General features: G+C 42.4%; 1 protein-coding gene across 4 annotated transcripts in view; it reads right to left on the bottom strand.

The window, feature by feature from the left end:
* The window catches only part of HELZ (helicase with zinc finger), a 172,012-nt gene that overhangs the window by 132,945 nt on the left and 26,366 nt on the right, over positions 1-12,701 (bottom strand). For all 4 annotated transcript variants that reach the window (XM_072991020.2, XM_072991023.2, XM_072991022.2 and 1 more), the window contains exons 2-4: positions 9,273-9,309; positions 5,373-5,497; positions 581-637 (exon numbers count right to left, since the gene is read on the bottom strand). In XM_072991020.2, the coding sequence (XP_072847121.2) occupies positions 581-637; positions 5,373-5,441 (126 nt within the window). In that variant the 5' untranslated portion in view covers positions 5,442-5,497; positions 9,273-9,309. The remainder of the gene's footprint in view (positions 1-580; positions 638-5,372; positions 5,498-9,272; positions 9,310-12,701) is intronic.

Below are 12,701 nucleotides of genomic sequence, written 5' to 3'. Positions count from 1 at the left end.
TTCTTGGATTTGTGAATTTTGAAAGAACTAAAGAGGAATGTAGTTGCTTTTAAAATACACAGTTTCTTTCAAAGAATTTAAGTATAACAGTACCAAACTACTTTAGGAGTCCTCATCAGTAGCTGGTATCATTTTTTTAAACTTTCAACATTGCTTACTCTAAACTTTTGGCATTTTAATACTACATTCTGCCTAATGGTTCAATGTTGTAAGAAAAGATACATTTTTTTTCAAGAAGATGCAAACAGTTTCCCATAAACAAATAACAAACACTAGAACATGTTTATAACTGAACATTTAAATTACTCTAGGACTATGAGACAAAGAAATTATTTACCAAAGAAGAACAAATAAAGTTCTATATTCTTTTCATCTGCATTATTACAAGCCCCCAGAAAGCAATTTGTACATTTTCTTATGCCTGTTTTTATTTACTGGAAACAAATCTGAAGTCGAAAAGTAAATTAATTACTATGCAAAAATCTTTTTAAAGTGATGTTTAGATTGTTCTGATAAATAGCACAGGATGTTTAAAACTAAACCCAGCAAAAAATATTTTTTCAGTGCTATATAGTCTTACCTCTGTTTCAACAAGAAGTGTTTTCAGCCTTGTCAGATCTTTAGTTACCATCCCGTTCTGCCAAGAAAAAATATTACTGTATCACATGTGGCCAATTTGTCTACTACTATATGAACTACAAACTGCGAGATCTTTTTCTATCTCTGTTTCTCAACTGCAGTCTTGAAAGGCACTGTGCCATTCTCCATGCTATTTATTTTAATGTAGCATTTGGCTGAATGCTTATCTCATATTTTCAACGTATCAACAAGGCAGTTTAAAAAGAGGGAAACTACATTAGAGAATACTAGCATTCATATTGAGTATTGCCGGTATAAAAATGAATAATATGAGCAAAACATTTTATACAACTAGAAATCTGAAAAATGTCTAATATTGCCTGCTGCAGGTTCATTATTTATTCCTAATAGAATGCTTCTCCCAGACATGAAACTGTCTGTACTGAGACATTCTTCAAAACAACTGATAACGCTGATAACACAAGGACAGTTGAAAACTTCAAACCTGGGGCCGGCCAGGCCATGATTATTTGCTGAACTTAGGATGAGAGGAGGGAGTTCCTATGAATCCTCCAGCTGACATCTCTTTTCTTAACCCACAATAAAAAGCAATAGCTGAAGCAGTGAAATGTGAACCCCAGATCAAATGAGTTTGCAAGCCCTTGAATGTCTGAAGCACAGTACCAGATACCAGCAAATATCTTTAGAAATCTGTACTGAGGTAGTATCTTAGGTAAACCAAAAAGGAGCAACACATTTGCACACCTTCAAATTATTAGATTGTCATTAAGGAAAATGTTACAAAAGTAAGTGGGGAGATGAAAAGGTTTGATCTAAAGTCCTTGTAATCATCATATTGTCTTGCCCTGTAGTAGAAGAGACCAGATGCAAACAGGGAAAGGGGGAACTTAACAAAAAGCAAGTTTTAAGTTTTAAGTCCATCCCCTCCCCATCCCCTTTACTTTTTAAACATCCTTCCTGATGATGATCTTGAAAGCTTCCACACTTTCTTTTCCCCTAGATGGCCTAATAAAGGTATAACTGCAGTATAGAGTTTAAAATGTGTTTTGCAGTAACACAACTACAGTGCTTTCGTTTCCAATTAAGATCTCTCCACATCAGTAAGGTTAAAAGCTACCTCAAATATTTGAAAGGCAGTCAAACTAAGGAGGGGCAGGATCTGTTCTCGATCATCTCAGAGTGCCCGACACATAATAATGAGCTCAAGCTATAGGAAGCCAGATTTATGTTGGATATCAGTAAAAATTTCTTAACTGTTAGAGCAGTATGACAATGGAGCCAATTGCCTTGTGAGGTGTTGAGTGCTCCAACACAGGAAGCATTCAAGAGAAAATGGGGCAACAATCTGTCAGATCTGCTTTGATTTGGATTCCTGCACTGAGCAGGGGGGTTGGACTCAATGCCCTTATAGGCCTCTTCTAATTCAATTATTCTATGTTTCTATGAAAACAAGACAACAGTCCTGGGTTTGTGAGAAGTGTGGAGTGGATCCAATGCAACTCATAACAGCTGTGCATAAGCACATTATTACTCAGGTTTCATTTGGGCAGTCCTTTTATATCATTTATTTATTAGTTTAAATGAAACATGATGGTACCACAGTGGATTCTTCAAGGGTAAATACAATAACAAAAAAAATCAGTTAATACCACTTCTTTATTTTATTTTGCTTTATTTTTTGTTTTCTTTTATTTAAAAAATGCAATCGACCTGAATATTAAAACACTTTTTTTTCATAGTAATATATTCTGAACCTGTGTGTTGCACATGTAGGTCTTCCATAAAGATCAATAAAAAGAAAAAGAAAAAGAAACCCCCTGTCTTTAAGGTTAACATATGAACTGACACAATCTGTTCACTTGAGACAAATTTGAGCCAATCCTGAAAGAGGTGAGGGGGATGGCATGTCGAAATAGGGCCTTCTCGGCTGTTGCCCCCCCAAATTTGGAACGTTCTCCCTATAGAGATCTGCCTGGCTCTGACACTTTTGGCTTTTCAGCACCAGGCAAAGACCTTTCTGTTTAGCCAGCATTTTAATTAAATAGTATCCTTTAGGTGGCCATCTGAACAGCAGGATTTATTAATGATAAACTGACAGATTTAATATTGGGTATTATTATAAAATTGTTTATAATTTTAATGGCTTTTAATGTGGTTCTAAAGTTTTAATATTGCTGTACGCCGCTCAGAGACCATTGGTAATGGCCCGGCTAAAAAATCTTGTAAAGAAATAAATAAGTGTCTGATCCAGTTACTAAAGTCTACATATTTAACTTTTGGGATTTTACCCCTCAAAAAAATCTTCTTCCTCAGCATGGAAGAACAACCTGGCACAGTATGGGATGGGGTGCATGCAACTGTGGGGGGGGGGGGGGAAATGAAGAATTTAGGTTGGGCTCTGCCTGTGCAAGCTGAAGTGCCTTCCTGCTTGTACACTATACAGTGGTGCCATGCTCGACAATGTTAATCCGTTTCAGCAAAATCGCTGTAGAGCGAAATCGTCGTCAAGCGGGAAAAAAACCCATTGAAACGCATTGAAAACCGCTCATTGCATTCCAATGGGCTAAATACCTAATTGTCCAGCGAAGATCCTCCATAGGGCGGCCATTTTCCGGTGCCTCTCTTGCAAAAAATCTGTCCTAAAAACAGCGGGGAGCCATTTTGCACAGCCAGCGGCCATTTTGAGAGCTGCCGATCAGCTGTTTTCAGACCATCGTTAAGCGAAAAATCAGTTCTCGAAGCAGGGAACCGATCATCGTTAAATGAATTTTACCCATTAAAACATCGTTTTGCGATCGCAAAAACCTCATCGTCAAGTGGATTCGTCATTTAACGAGGTAATCGTTAAGCGAGGCACCACTGTACCTACAGTATGTACAGATAAGTTGTTTTTAAAATCCATGCATATATTCCACGAAGCACCTGACACTCTGCTGGCTCAGTTACAGAGGAGAAGAACTGTATTTCGCTTCCTCCATAAGTGCTTGTATTTTTAAATACAGTGGTGCCTCGCTTAACGAGTGCCCCGTATAACGAAAAAATCGCATAACGATGGCTTCGTTGCCATCGCTTTTGCGATCGCACAACGATCTTGCCTATGGGGAAAAATCGCTTTGCGATTTTTCCCCATAGGCACCATTTTCCCCCAGCTGAGCGGCGGGAGCTTTGAAGCCCCGCTGCTCAGCTGGGGGAAAATGTCGGCAGTGGGCTGTGGCCTCGGAAGGACCCCGAAGCCACCGTCCCCTGCCGACAATTCCCTTCCGAGCTCCGGGGACAGGCTGGGGGGTGGACCGGGGAGCTTGAAGCCTCTCCGCGCCGCCTACCCCCGCTGTTCCCGGACTTCTGGAAGTCCGGGAACAGCCTGGGTAAGCAGCGCTGGGAGGCTTCAAGCTTCCCGATCCACCCTCCAGCCTGTCCCCGCCGCTTAAAGCCTCCTTGCGCCGCCTACCCAGCCCGTTCTCGGACACCTAGGTGTCCGAGGACGGGCTGGGTAGGCGGCGGGGAAGGCTACCGGCATCGGGGACAGGCTGGGGGATGGACCGGGGAGCTTGAAGCCTCTCCGCGCCGCCTACCCCCACCGGGAACGACCTGGGTAGGCGGCGCGGAGAGGCTTCAAGCTCCCCGGTGCACCCCCCAGCCTGTCCCCGATGCCGGTAGCCTTCCCCGCCGCCTACCCAGCCCGTTCTCGGACACCTAGGTGTCCGAGAACGGGCTGGGTAGGCGGCGCAAGGAGGCTTTAAGCGGCGGGGGACAGGCTGGAGGGTGGATCGGGAAGCTTGAAGCCTTCCCGCGCTGCTTACCCCCCGCCGTTCCCGGACTTCCAGAAGTCCGGGAACGGCGGGGGTAGGCGGCGCGGAGAGGCTTCAAGCTCCCCGGTGCACCCCCCAGCCTGTCCCCGATGCCGGTAGCCTTCCCCGCCGCCTACCCAGCCCGTCCTCGGACACCTAGGTGTCCGAGAACGGGCTGGGTAGGCGGCGCAAGGAGGCTTTAAGCGGCGGGGACAGGCTGGAGGGTGGATCGGGAAGCTTGAAGCCTTCCCGCGCTGCTTACCCCCCGCCGTTCCCGGACTTCCAGAAGTCCGGGAACGGCGGGGGTAGGCGGCGCGGAGAGGCTTCAAGCTCCCCGGTGCACCCCCCAGCCTGTCCCCGATGCCGGTAGCCTTCCCCGCCGCCTACCCAGCCCGTTCTCGGACACCTAGGTGTCCGAGAACGGGCTGGGTAGGCGGCGCAAGGAGGCTTTAAGCGGCGGGGACAGGCTGGAGGGTGGATCGGGAAGCTTGAAGCCTCCCAGCGCTGCTTACCCAGGTCGTTCCCGGACTTCCAGAAGTCCGGGAACGACCTGGGTAGGCGGCACGGAGAGGCTTCAAGCTCCCCGATCCACCCCCCAGCCTGTCCCCGCCGCTTAAAGGGTAACCGCAGCGGCTACCCCAGCCATGGCCGGACTCTAGGGAGTCCAGCCATGGCTGAGGTAGCCACCATGGGTCAGATCCAAGCCGCGGGGGGAGGGAAAAAACCGGATAATCCGTTCCAGTTGGAACGGATTAACCGGTTTTCAATGCATTTCTATGGGAAATGGTGCTTCCCATAACGATGTTTTCACATAACGTTTTTTTTTCTGGAACCAATTAACATCGTTATGCGAGGCACCACTGTATATCAGCACCACTGATGACCATTTTTAATATGTTAACACCATGGAGGGTACAGTTATCCTGCTATTCATCTAAAATATATTAATTTTTAAAACTATGGACCCAGTCAGTAGCCACTTACCAGTGATTCGCCCATCAGTGATTTAGAAAGAGCGTTAGATACAACCTGCAGCTTTCCTTTAAGATGCATGTAGCAAAGCACTGCACGGAAAGTGTCACCTTCCCTGTCCAGTCCTTCTCCCAATGCTGCAAACAAAACCAAACAGTTACTTACCAAAATACAGCACACATTTAACTCAAGCCACCCCATTCTGTCTGTACAGAATTAACATTAGCTATAGTCTCAACAAGACAGCCACATTAGCCTATTCCCGCTCAGAAGCAGAAACAAAACAAAAAAAGACCCAAGACTACTACACTTTCCCATGTATTTTAAATAGATCATGTTCTTCAGATCCCTGGAGTATAATGCTTAGTCTACCACATGGATGCTCAGCTGGGGCCACCCTGCCCTTACACACAAAACAGACACAGTATGGATACAAACCTACATCTTAAATACTGTACACCATGGGTCTGAAGACACAGCTCATATTCAAATAAATATGGTACTGTTGACCATTATTCACACAAATTTTTAAAAAGTGCACTGAGTAATTTCTGGAGTATTTTCTGCTTTTTGCAGGCCATGAATATGCCCCATGTCCATATGAGTGTTGTGGATGCAAGGTTATTCCATAATACCCAAGCACTCAGAGCCAAAACACAAATGCTCACATGAACAGGAGTGCTTATTTCAAACTACTACTAGCCCTCCCCTTTTTTGCAAAGCAACATAACCAACACAAAATCTGTGTCTTCTTATTTCTAATTATAAACAATAAAAACCTTGCTTTGAATGCCCATACATTCAGCAATCAGCATAAGCCCTTAAAGAAAACAGTGGGGGCCATGTTTTGCAAAAAGAGCTAGAATTAACAGACTTACAGGAGAATTTTCTACTACAACAACAAAATAGTCTGTTGAAACACGTTCCCTGCAGTGAAGGGTTGCTCTTTGTTCAGGGCACCCTACAGACAAGTAGTGAATATCACTTCTATGGCCTTTGCAATGTAATTTCCAACATGTAATGCACTGTCTTCTGGTCTCTTTAGCCGGTCCCCTAGTTCAGAAGAATGAACTGGGGAAAGAAAACATACACTCTTTTTTTGCTGAACATCCCAATGTAAGCACAAGTGTTAAGCATAACTTCTAGCACCCCTGAGCTGATGAAAAACCTGTCTCTCACCACATTTCATCCAAAGTGGAAACATGATTCATCCAGTGTTTCACCACAATGCAACCAAGATGGACTCTACTAACAAGCTATGTTTCTCTTCCCTTCTATCTTCCTAGATGAGGATTAAGCCAACAATCTTTGCCTTAATAGCAAAGAACACTTTCTGTGAGGAGCAATTTAATGTCTTCTAGCACTGCTTCTTTGCTTTATACAGTGGTGCCTCACTTAACAAGGATAATCAGTTCCAGCGAAACCACTGTAGAGCGAATTCCTCGTTAAGCAAAATAAAAAATCCCACTGAAATGCATTAAAACCCGGTTAATGCGTTCAAATGGGCTGAAAAACTCACCGTCCAGCAAAGATCCTCCATAGGGGCAGCCATTTTCAGTGCCTGTAAAGCGAGGAATCCATCCCAAAAACACAGCGGGCAGACATTTTACACAGTGGGTGGCCATTTTGAACCCGCCAATCAGCTGTTTTAAAAACATCATAATGCGAAGAATTGGTTCCCAAAGCAGGGAACCGATCATCACAAAGCAGATTTTGCCTATTAAAACATCGTTTTGCGATCGCAAAAGCGATTGCAAAACAGTCATCGTATAGCGGTTTTGTCATTTAACGAGGCAATTGTTAAGCGAGGCACCACTGTATCTTTTTCTGATCCTGGATATTCCTGAATGTTGAGCCCTCTCTAGCAAACTGTCTATGGAAATCTGTACTGTGTCCTTCCATCCAAACATCTCATGACATCAGCATTTCTACTTAGTCCTTCCTGGACAGCTTCAGCTAAATCTGCACATGCTGCCCTCCAACCACTTGCTCTTCTGCCCCCTGGACTGCCATGGAACCCATCCTTTCCCTATATACTCTAAAGCATGTTCAGCACCACTCCACAACTGCATTGCACATAGGAAATGCTCTAAGAGAACACTGTATTCCCCTCCTGGGCAGATGTCAACAGGCACTGCAGAGTATTCATTATCAGCCATACAGAGGCCAATCTCTCAGTCACTGTGAACGAGTCATTTCAATTTCCCCTGACAAACACCATTTTCCTTTTATTGCACTTCTGGACTACAAAACATATAACACTGAAACAGCTGTGTCCTTTTTTTATCCCTGCATTTCTCAATGGGGAGTAACCTCTCCCACAAATCAAACTCACTGTGGAGCAACAGTTATGCGGGGTCATACTTCTATCCTCAACCATTCCATCAAGACCACAGCAAAGCCCTTTGGAAATCTGAAAAATCTGAACAAACAGTTGATGGGACAGCTACGGTTTTATAGTCTAGTGAATTCTGACTTCAAACTCTTTGTGGGCTCCCGACAGCCTGGCTGCAAAGCAAATGATGCATGTTTCCACCTTTACAAACGGGATACTTCACCACTTTAGTAAACAATCCGTTGTTTATGCAGATTATACAGTTTTGGATTATAGTCATCTTCTCCTTTCTCTCTAGTCAAGACAGTGGGAAGGAACAGTTGCTCATCCAAGCACTTACAGCAGCTTCTTTGCAATATATTTTGACCATGAAAATTCCTAGAACATTTATGTCCCAATATATTGTATTTCATGGTAAACAAAAAACATATTTAGTTGGTATCAACCAAAAAGCACAAAAGCATGGATGCAGAGTGCACAGAAATACAGAGGCTTTCCAGAACATTTTCCTTTCTTTAAATAAGTTGTTAAAAGGAAAGAGCGTAGAAAGAGATACACAAATCAGAAGGCTGATTGTAATTCTTTGTGTTACATTCCAAACTCCTTCACCTTAAAAAATATAAATCTCCCTCAGTGAACTCAAAACTGCATCCATCTTGTCTTAGCACACAGGCTCTTGGGTTCATAGCAAACCTAGAGTTACTTGTTTGTCTCTACATTGTCTGTAGTGGAGTAAAAAAACACACACCTGTGAATGGCAGTTGGCTGAAACTCAGGGGTGTTGCTTACAGCTCTTCAGGTGGAACTGCCAACTCTGTCATCTAGTTTTGTGTGATTTTTATAACAAAGTGTGACTTCTGGGGTACTAAAATGTACTATCTGCTAGGATGAGAGGTTAAAGTGGCACAAGATTTCATTTGCTTTGTTTTCTACACACATTATCCTAATAGATATTTATGTGCCTAGAAATAAGTCATATTGAACTGTGTGGCCTTGAATTTGTAGGAGACACTAAAAAGATTGTGCTTGATATCCTTTACTGGAAATGTATTGGATATAAAATGCTCTCTCTTTTGTGTTCTCTAGTTTCTTTTCACTCACATTTCTGTGGTTCACATTTCATCTTCCAGTTTCTGCCTCTCTTTTTGACTTTTGAAGTTAAGCTATCCTCAGAGAGGACAATGAATTTCTGCGGGACAACCCCCACCACTAGGATCGTGACCATACTTACACTGAACTAGATTCAGCATGCTGTATTTCAGAAATGTTACTGAATTGTGAAACAATTCAGCACAGAGATAGAATGGCCAAATCTTTTTTCAGGTACAAGGTCTCCTTCAGTCATGAAGATAAACTCAACTCCACACAAAATGTGTCGTTAGATTACTAATACCTTCTGAATTCACACCCTATAAAGTACTGCATGATTGCTTTTGAAAAACAGTGCTTTTAAAAAGGTAAGCCAAACAAATAGTCCCGTATCTGACAATTTTGCTTTTGTGTCACTGCTGAATGGTTAGAACTTGGAAGAACTGGGACATTTCTACATAATTTAAGAAATAATCGAAACTACATACCATGCCTACAGTCTTCATCTGCCTTCCCATAGTTTTTCTGCCGAAAGGAGAAAAGAAAGCAACAATTAAACACAGCCATATTAAATAATTCAAAATTCCTCAGATCCACATTGATTTGGATGTTGTAGTTCATACAAGTCCTGTGAATGTAACTATGGCCCCTGCTTGCCCTGTGCAATGGATGATTTTCAGTTTCTGCAGCCTGATGATGTCAACAAGACCCTTGGAGAGGTTAAGGCTACCACATGCCTTTTGGAGTTCTGCCCTTTCTGGCTTATAAAAGCTGGCAGAAAGGAACTGGTTGAGTGGGTAGGAGGAGTGATGAATGCCTCCTTGCAACAGGGCAGGATCCCAGGATGTTTAAAGGAGGCAATAGTAAGACTATTGTTGAAACACCTCTCCTTGGATCCCACAATACTGAATGATCATTGACCAGTCACTAATACTCCATTCTTAGGCAAGATACTGGAGTGGGTTGCGGCTTCTCCATTCTGCTTAGCTGCTTAAATGTTAATTACTCTATATTAGATAATAATAATAATAATAATAATAATAATAATAATAATAATAATAATAATAATAATAATAATAATAATAATAATAATAATAATAATAATAATAATAATAATAATAATAATAATAATAATAATAATAATAAACAACTTTATTATGGTCAAAGACCAGCCACAAATAAAACATCAAAATATATAAATATACAGTGGTGCCTCGCAAGACGAGCGCTTCGTTTTACAACGAAATCGCATTACGCCGAAGTTTTTGCAATCGCAAAAGCGATCGCAAAATGATGTTTCCTACGGGGGAATTTCGCTTTGCGATGATCGGTTCCCTGCTTCAGGAACCGATTCTCGCAAAACGACAATTTTCGGCCAGCTGATTAGCGATTTCAAAATGGCCGCCGGGTTAAAAAAATGGCTCGCCGCTCTTTTCTGGGACGGATTCCTCGCTGCACGGGCAGCGAAAATGGCCACGCTATGGAGAATCTTCGCTGGACGGTGAGTTTCAAGCCCCTAGGAATGCATTAATCGGGTTTTAATGCGTTTCTATGGGCTTTTTAATTTCGCTTTACGATGTTTTCGTTTTACAGCGATTTCGCTGGAACGAATTAACATCGTAATGTGAGGCACCACTGTACAGAGGTATACAAAATATTGGAAACAAATGCAAATACTCGGTTCTGACATGAACAACAACAGCATCAGAACATCTCCCCTAAAGCAATTCCAGAATTTCTAGCAAACCATGCTCTAACTACAGAGGCTCATCCGCTTTTAGGGTCCTTTTTCTAATGCCCATTGCAGCAGTAAGAAATCTGGCAACCCTATGCGTAAGAATGGGATTGGAGTCAGACAGCAGCACATGCATGTATCGTTGCTCTGTACAACTGGGAAATCGGCCAATCAGAGGGGAAACAAGTTCTTCACGTACATCCTTGTAAAATGTGCACCACAACAGGATGTGTTCAATTGTTTCTATCTGCTCCATTCCACATGGGCAAAGGCGCTCTGCCCAGGGTATCTTTTTATACTGTTCCTCTACATTAAAATGTGGTTTGTTCAGCAGTACATATGGAGTAATCATAAATATCATCAAGTATACATAAAAGTCACTCATTTTCAATGAGATTTGCACAGTTGCCTATACAGTGGTGCCCCGCTTGACGATTACCCCGCTCCACGACGAATCCGCTTTATGATGAGGTTTTTGCGATCACTATTGCAATTGCAAAACAATGTTTAAATGGGGAAAATCGCTTTACGACGATCGGTTCCCTGCTTCGGGAACCAATTTTTTGCTAAACAACGATTTTAAAACAGCTGATCAGCAGCTCTCAAAATGGCCGCCTGCTGTGCAAAATGGCTCCCCGCTGTGTTTAGGACGGATTCCTCACTTAGCAAGCACCGGAAAATGGCCGCCGTATGGAGGATCTTTGCTGCACGATGAGGTATTTCGCCCATTGGAACGCACTGAACCAGTTTTCAATGCATTTCAATGGGTTTTTTACTTTGGCTTGACGACAATTTCGTTCTACAGCGATTTTGCTGGAACACATTATCATCGTCAAGCGAGGCACCACTGTATACAGGATTACAGATAGTAATTTGCACTGGAGCTTCAAAACCTATACACTATTTGTGCATCCATTCTCCAAATGGAGATATGCAGCCAAAATGGCACCATACACTCCAGGTAACTTAACCAGAAGACTTGGTAGAACCTCGACATCTACAGATTACAAAAGATCTTCATGGAGAGACAGTAAAGTGTGGCAAAAAGCCCAATGAAGTCTAAGAAAACTTTGTGGCTATAGAATCCTGGATGTTTGGGGGTTAAAATGTTGTGTTGTGGCAAAGGATGCAGTTGACTAATTGACACACCAAATTTATATGCTGTTGTTTTGCTGTACATGGTTCTTGTTTCAATCTAAAATAAAAACAGAATCCAATCCTGATTGGTTGAAAAGATTTTCACTGCTAGTTACCCACTGTTCAGCTTCACTTTGCTTTAACAGTAAGTCCAACTTCTGTTGACAGTATTAGTATAAATTGTACAGCTAACTTAAGGAAAGCAAAAACTGTGGCATAAAACTGGACAGATTAAATCTACATGAAGAATTTTCCATTGTCAATACAATTTCAACAAATGCTATGCCTCAACTATCTTTTTATCTGTTTAATTCAATATATGTTAGGCACTTGAAGTAAGAGAATAAAGTGGTGCCTCGCTTTACGAGCACTCCGTTTGACGACGAAATCGCATTATGTTGAAGATTTTGCAATCGCTAAATGATGTTCCCTATGGGTGAATTTTGCTTTGCGATGATCGGTTCCCTGCTTCAGGAACCAATCATCGCAAAGCAATGATTTTTGGCCAGCTGATCGGCGGTTTCAAAATGGCCGCCGGGTGAAAAACACGGCCGCCCGCTGTTTTCTGGCACGGATTCCTCGCTGCACGGGCAATGAAAATGGCCACGCTATGGACGATCTTCGCTGGACTGTGAGTTTTAAGCCCATAGGAACGCATTAATTGGGTTTTAATGCGTTTCAATGGGCTTATTAAAATCACATGACAACGTTTTTGTTCGACAGCTATTTTTGCGGAACAAATTAACATCGTCATGCAAGGCACCACTGTATCTAAGGACCTGATGAATTTTATCTCACTTGCTTGGCTGAGAAACTATTTTACAAAACGTATCCCAAATGGTACTGTCATGTCTCTTAAAATCCATGTTATAAAATGGCTGTCATGTTAAGAAGTGTTTCTACAGTAACAACTCCATTAAAGATGCCATCCTGTAAATGCACTTTTTAAAAAGTCCCAATTTACTGCAGAACTACTGGATATTCAAAGTGTTTTCTTCTGTTGGTAGTTCAGATATAAACTGTATTGCAAACAAATCTTGTGATG

This window comes from Pogona vitticeps, chromosome 2 (genome assembly GCF_051106095.1).
Source record: "Pogona vitticeps strain Pit_001003342236 chromosome 2, PviZW2.1, whole genome shotgun sequence".
NCBI classification, from domain to species: Eukaryota; Metazoa; Chordata; class Lepidosauria; order Squamata; family Agamidae; genus Pogona; species Pogona vitticeps.
This window is presented reverse-complemented; position numbering and strand designations above follow the sequence as displayed.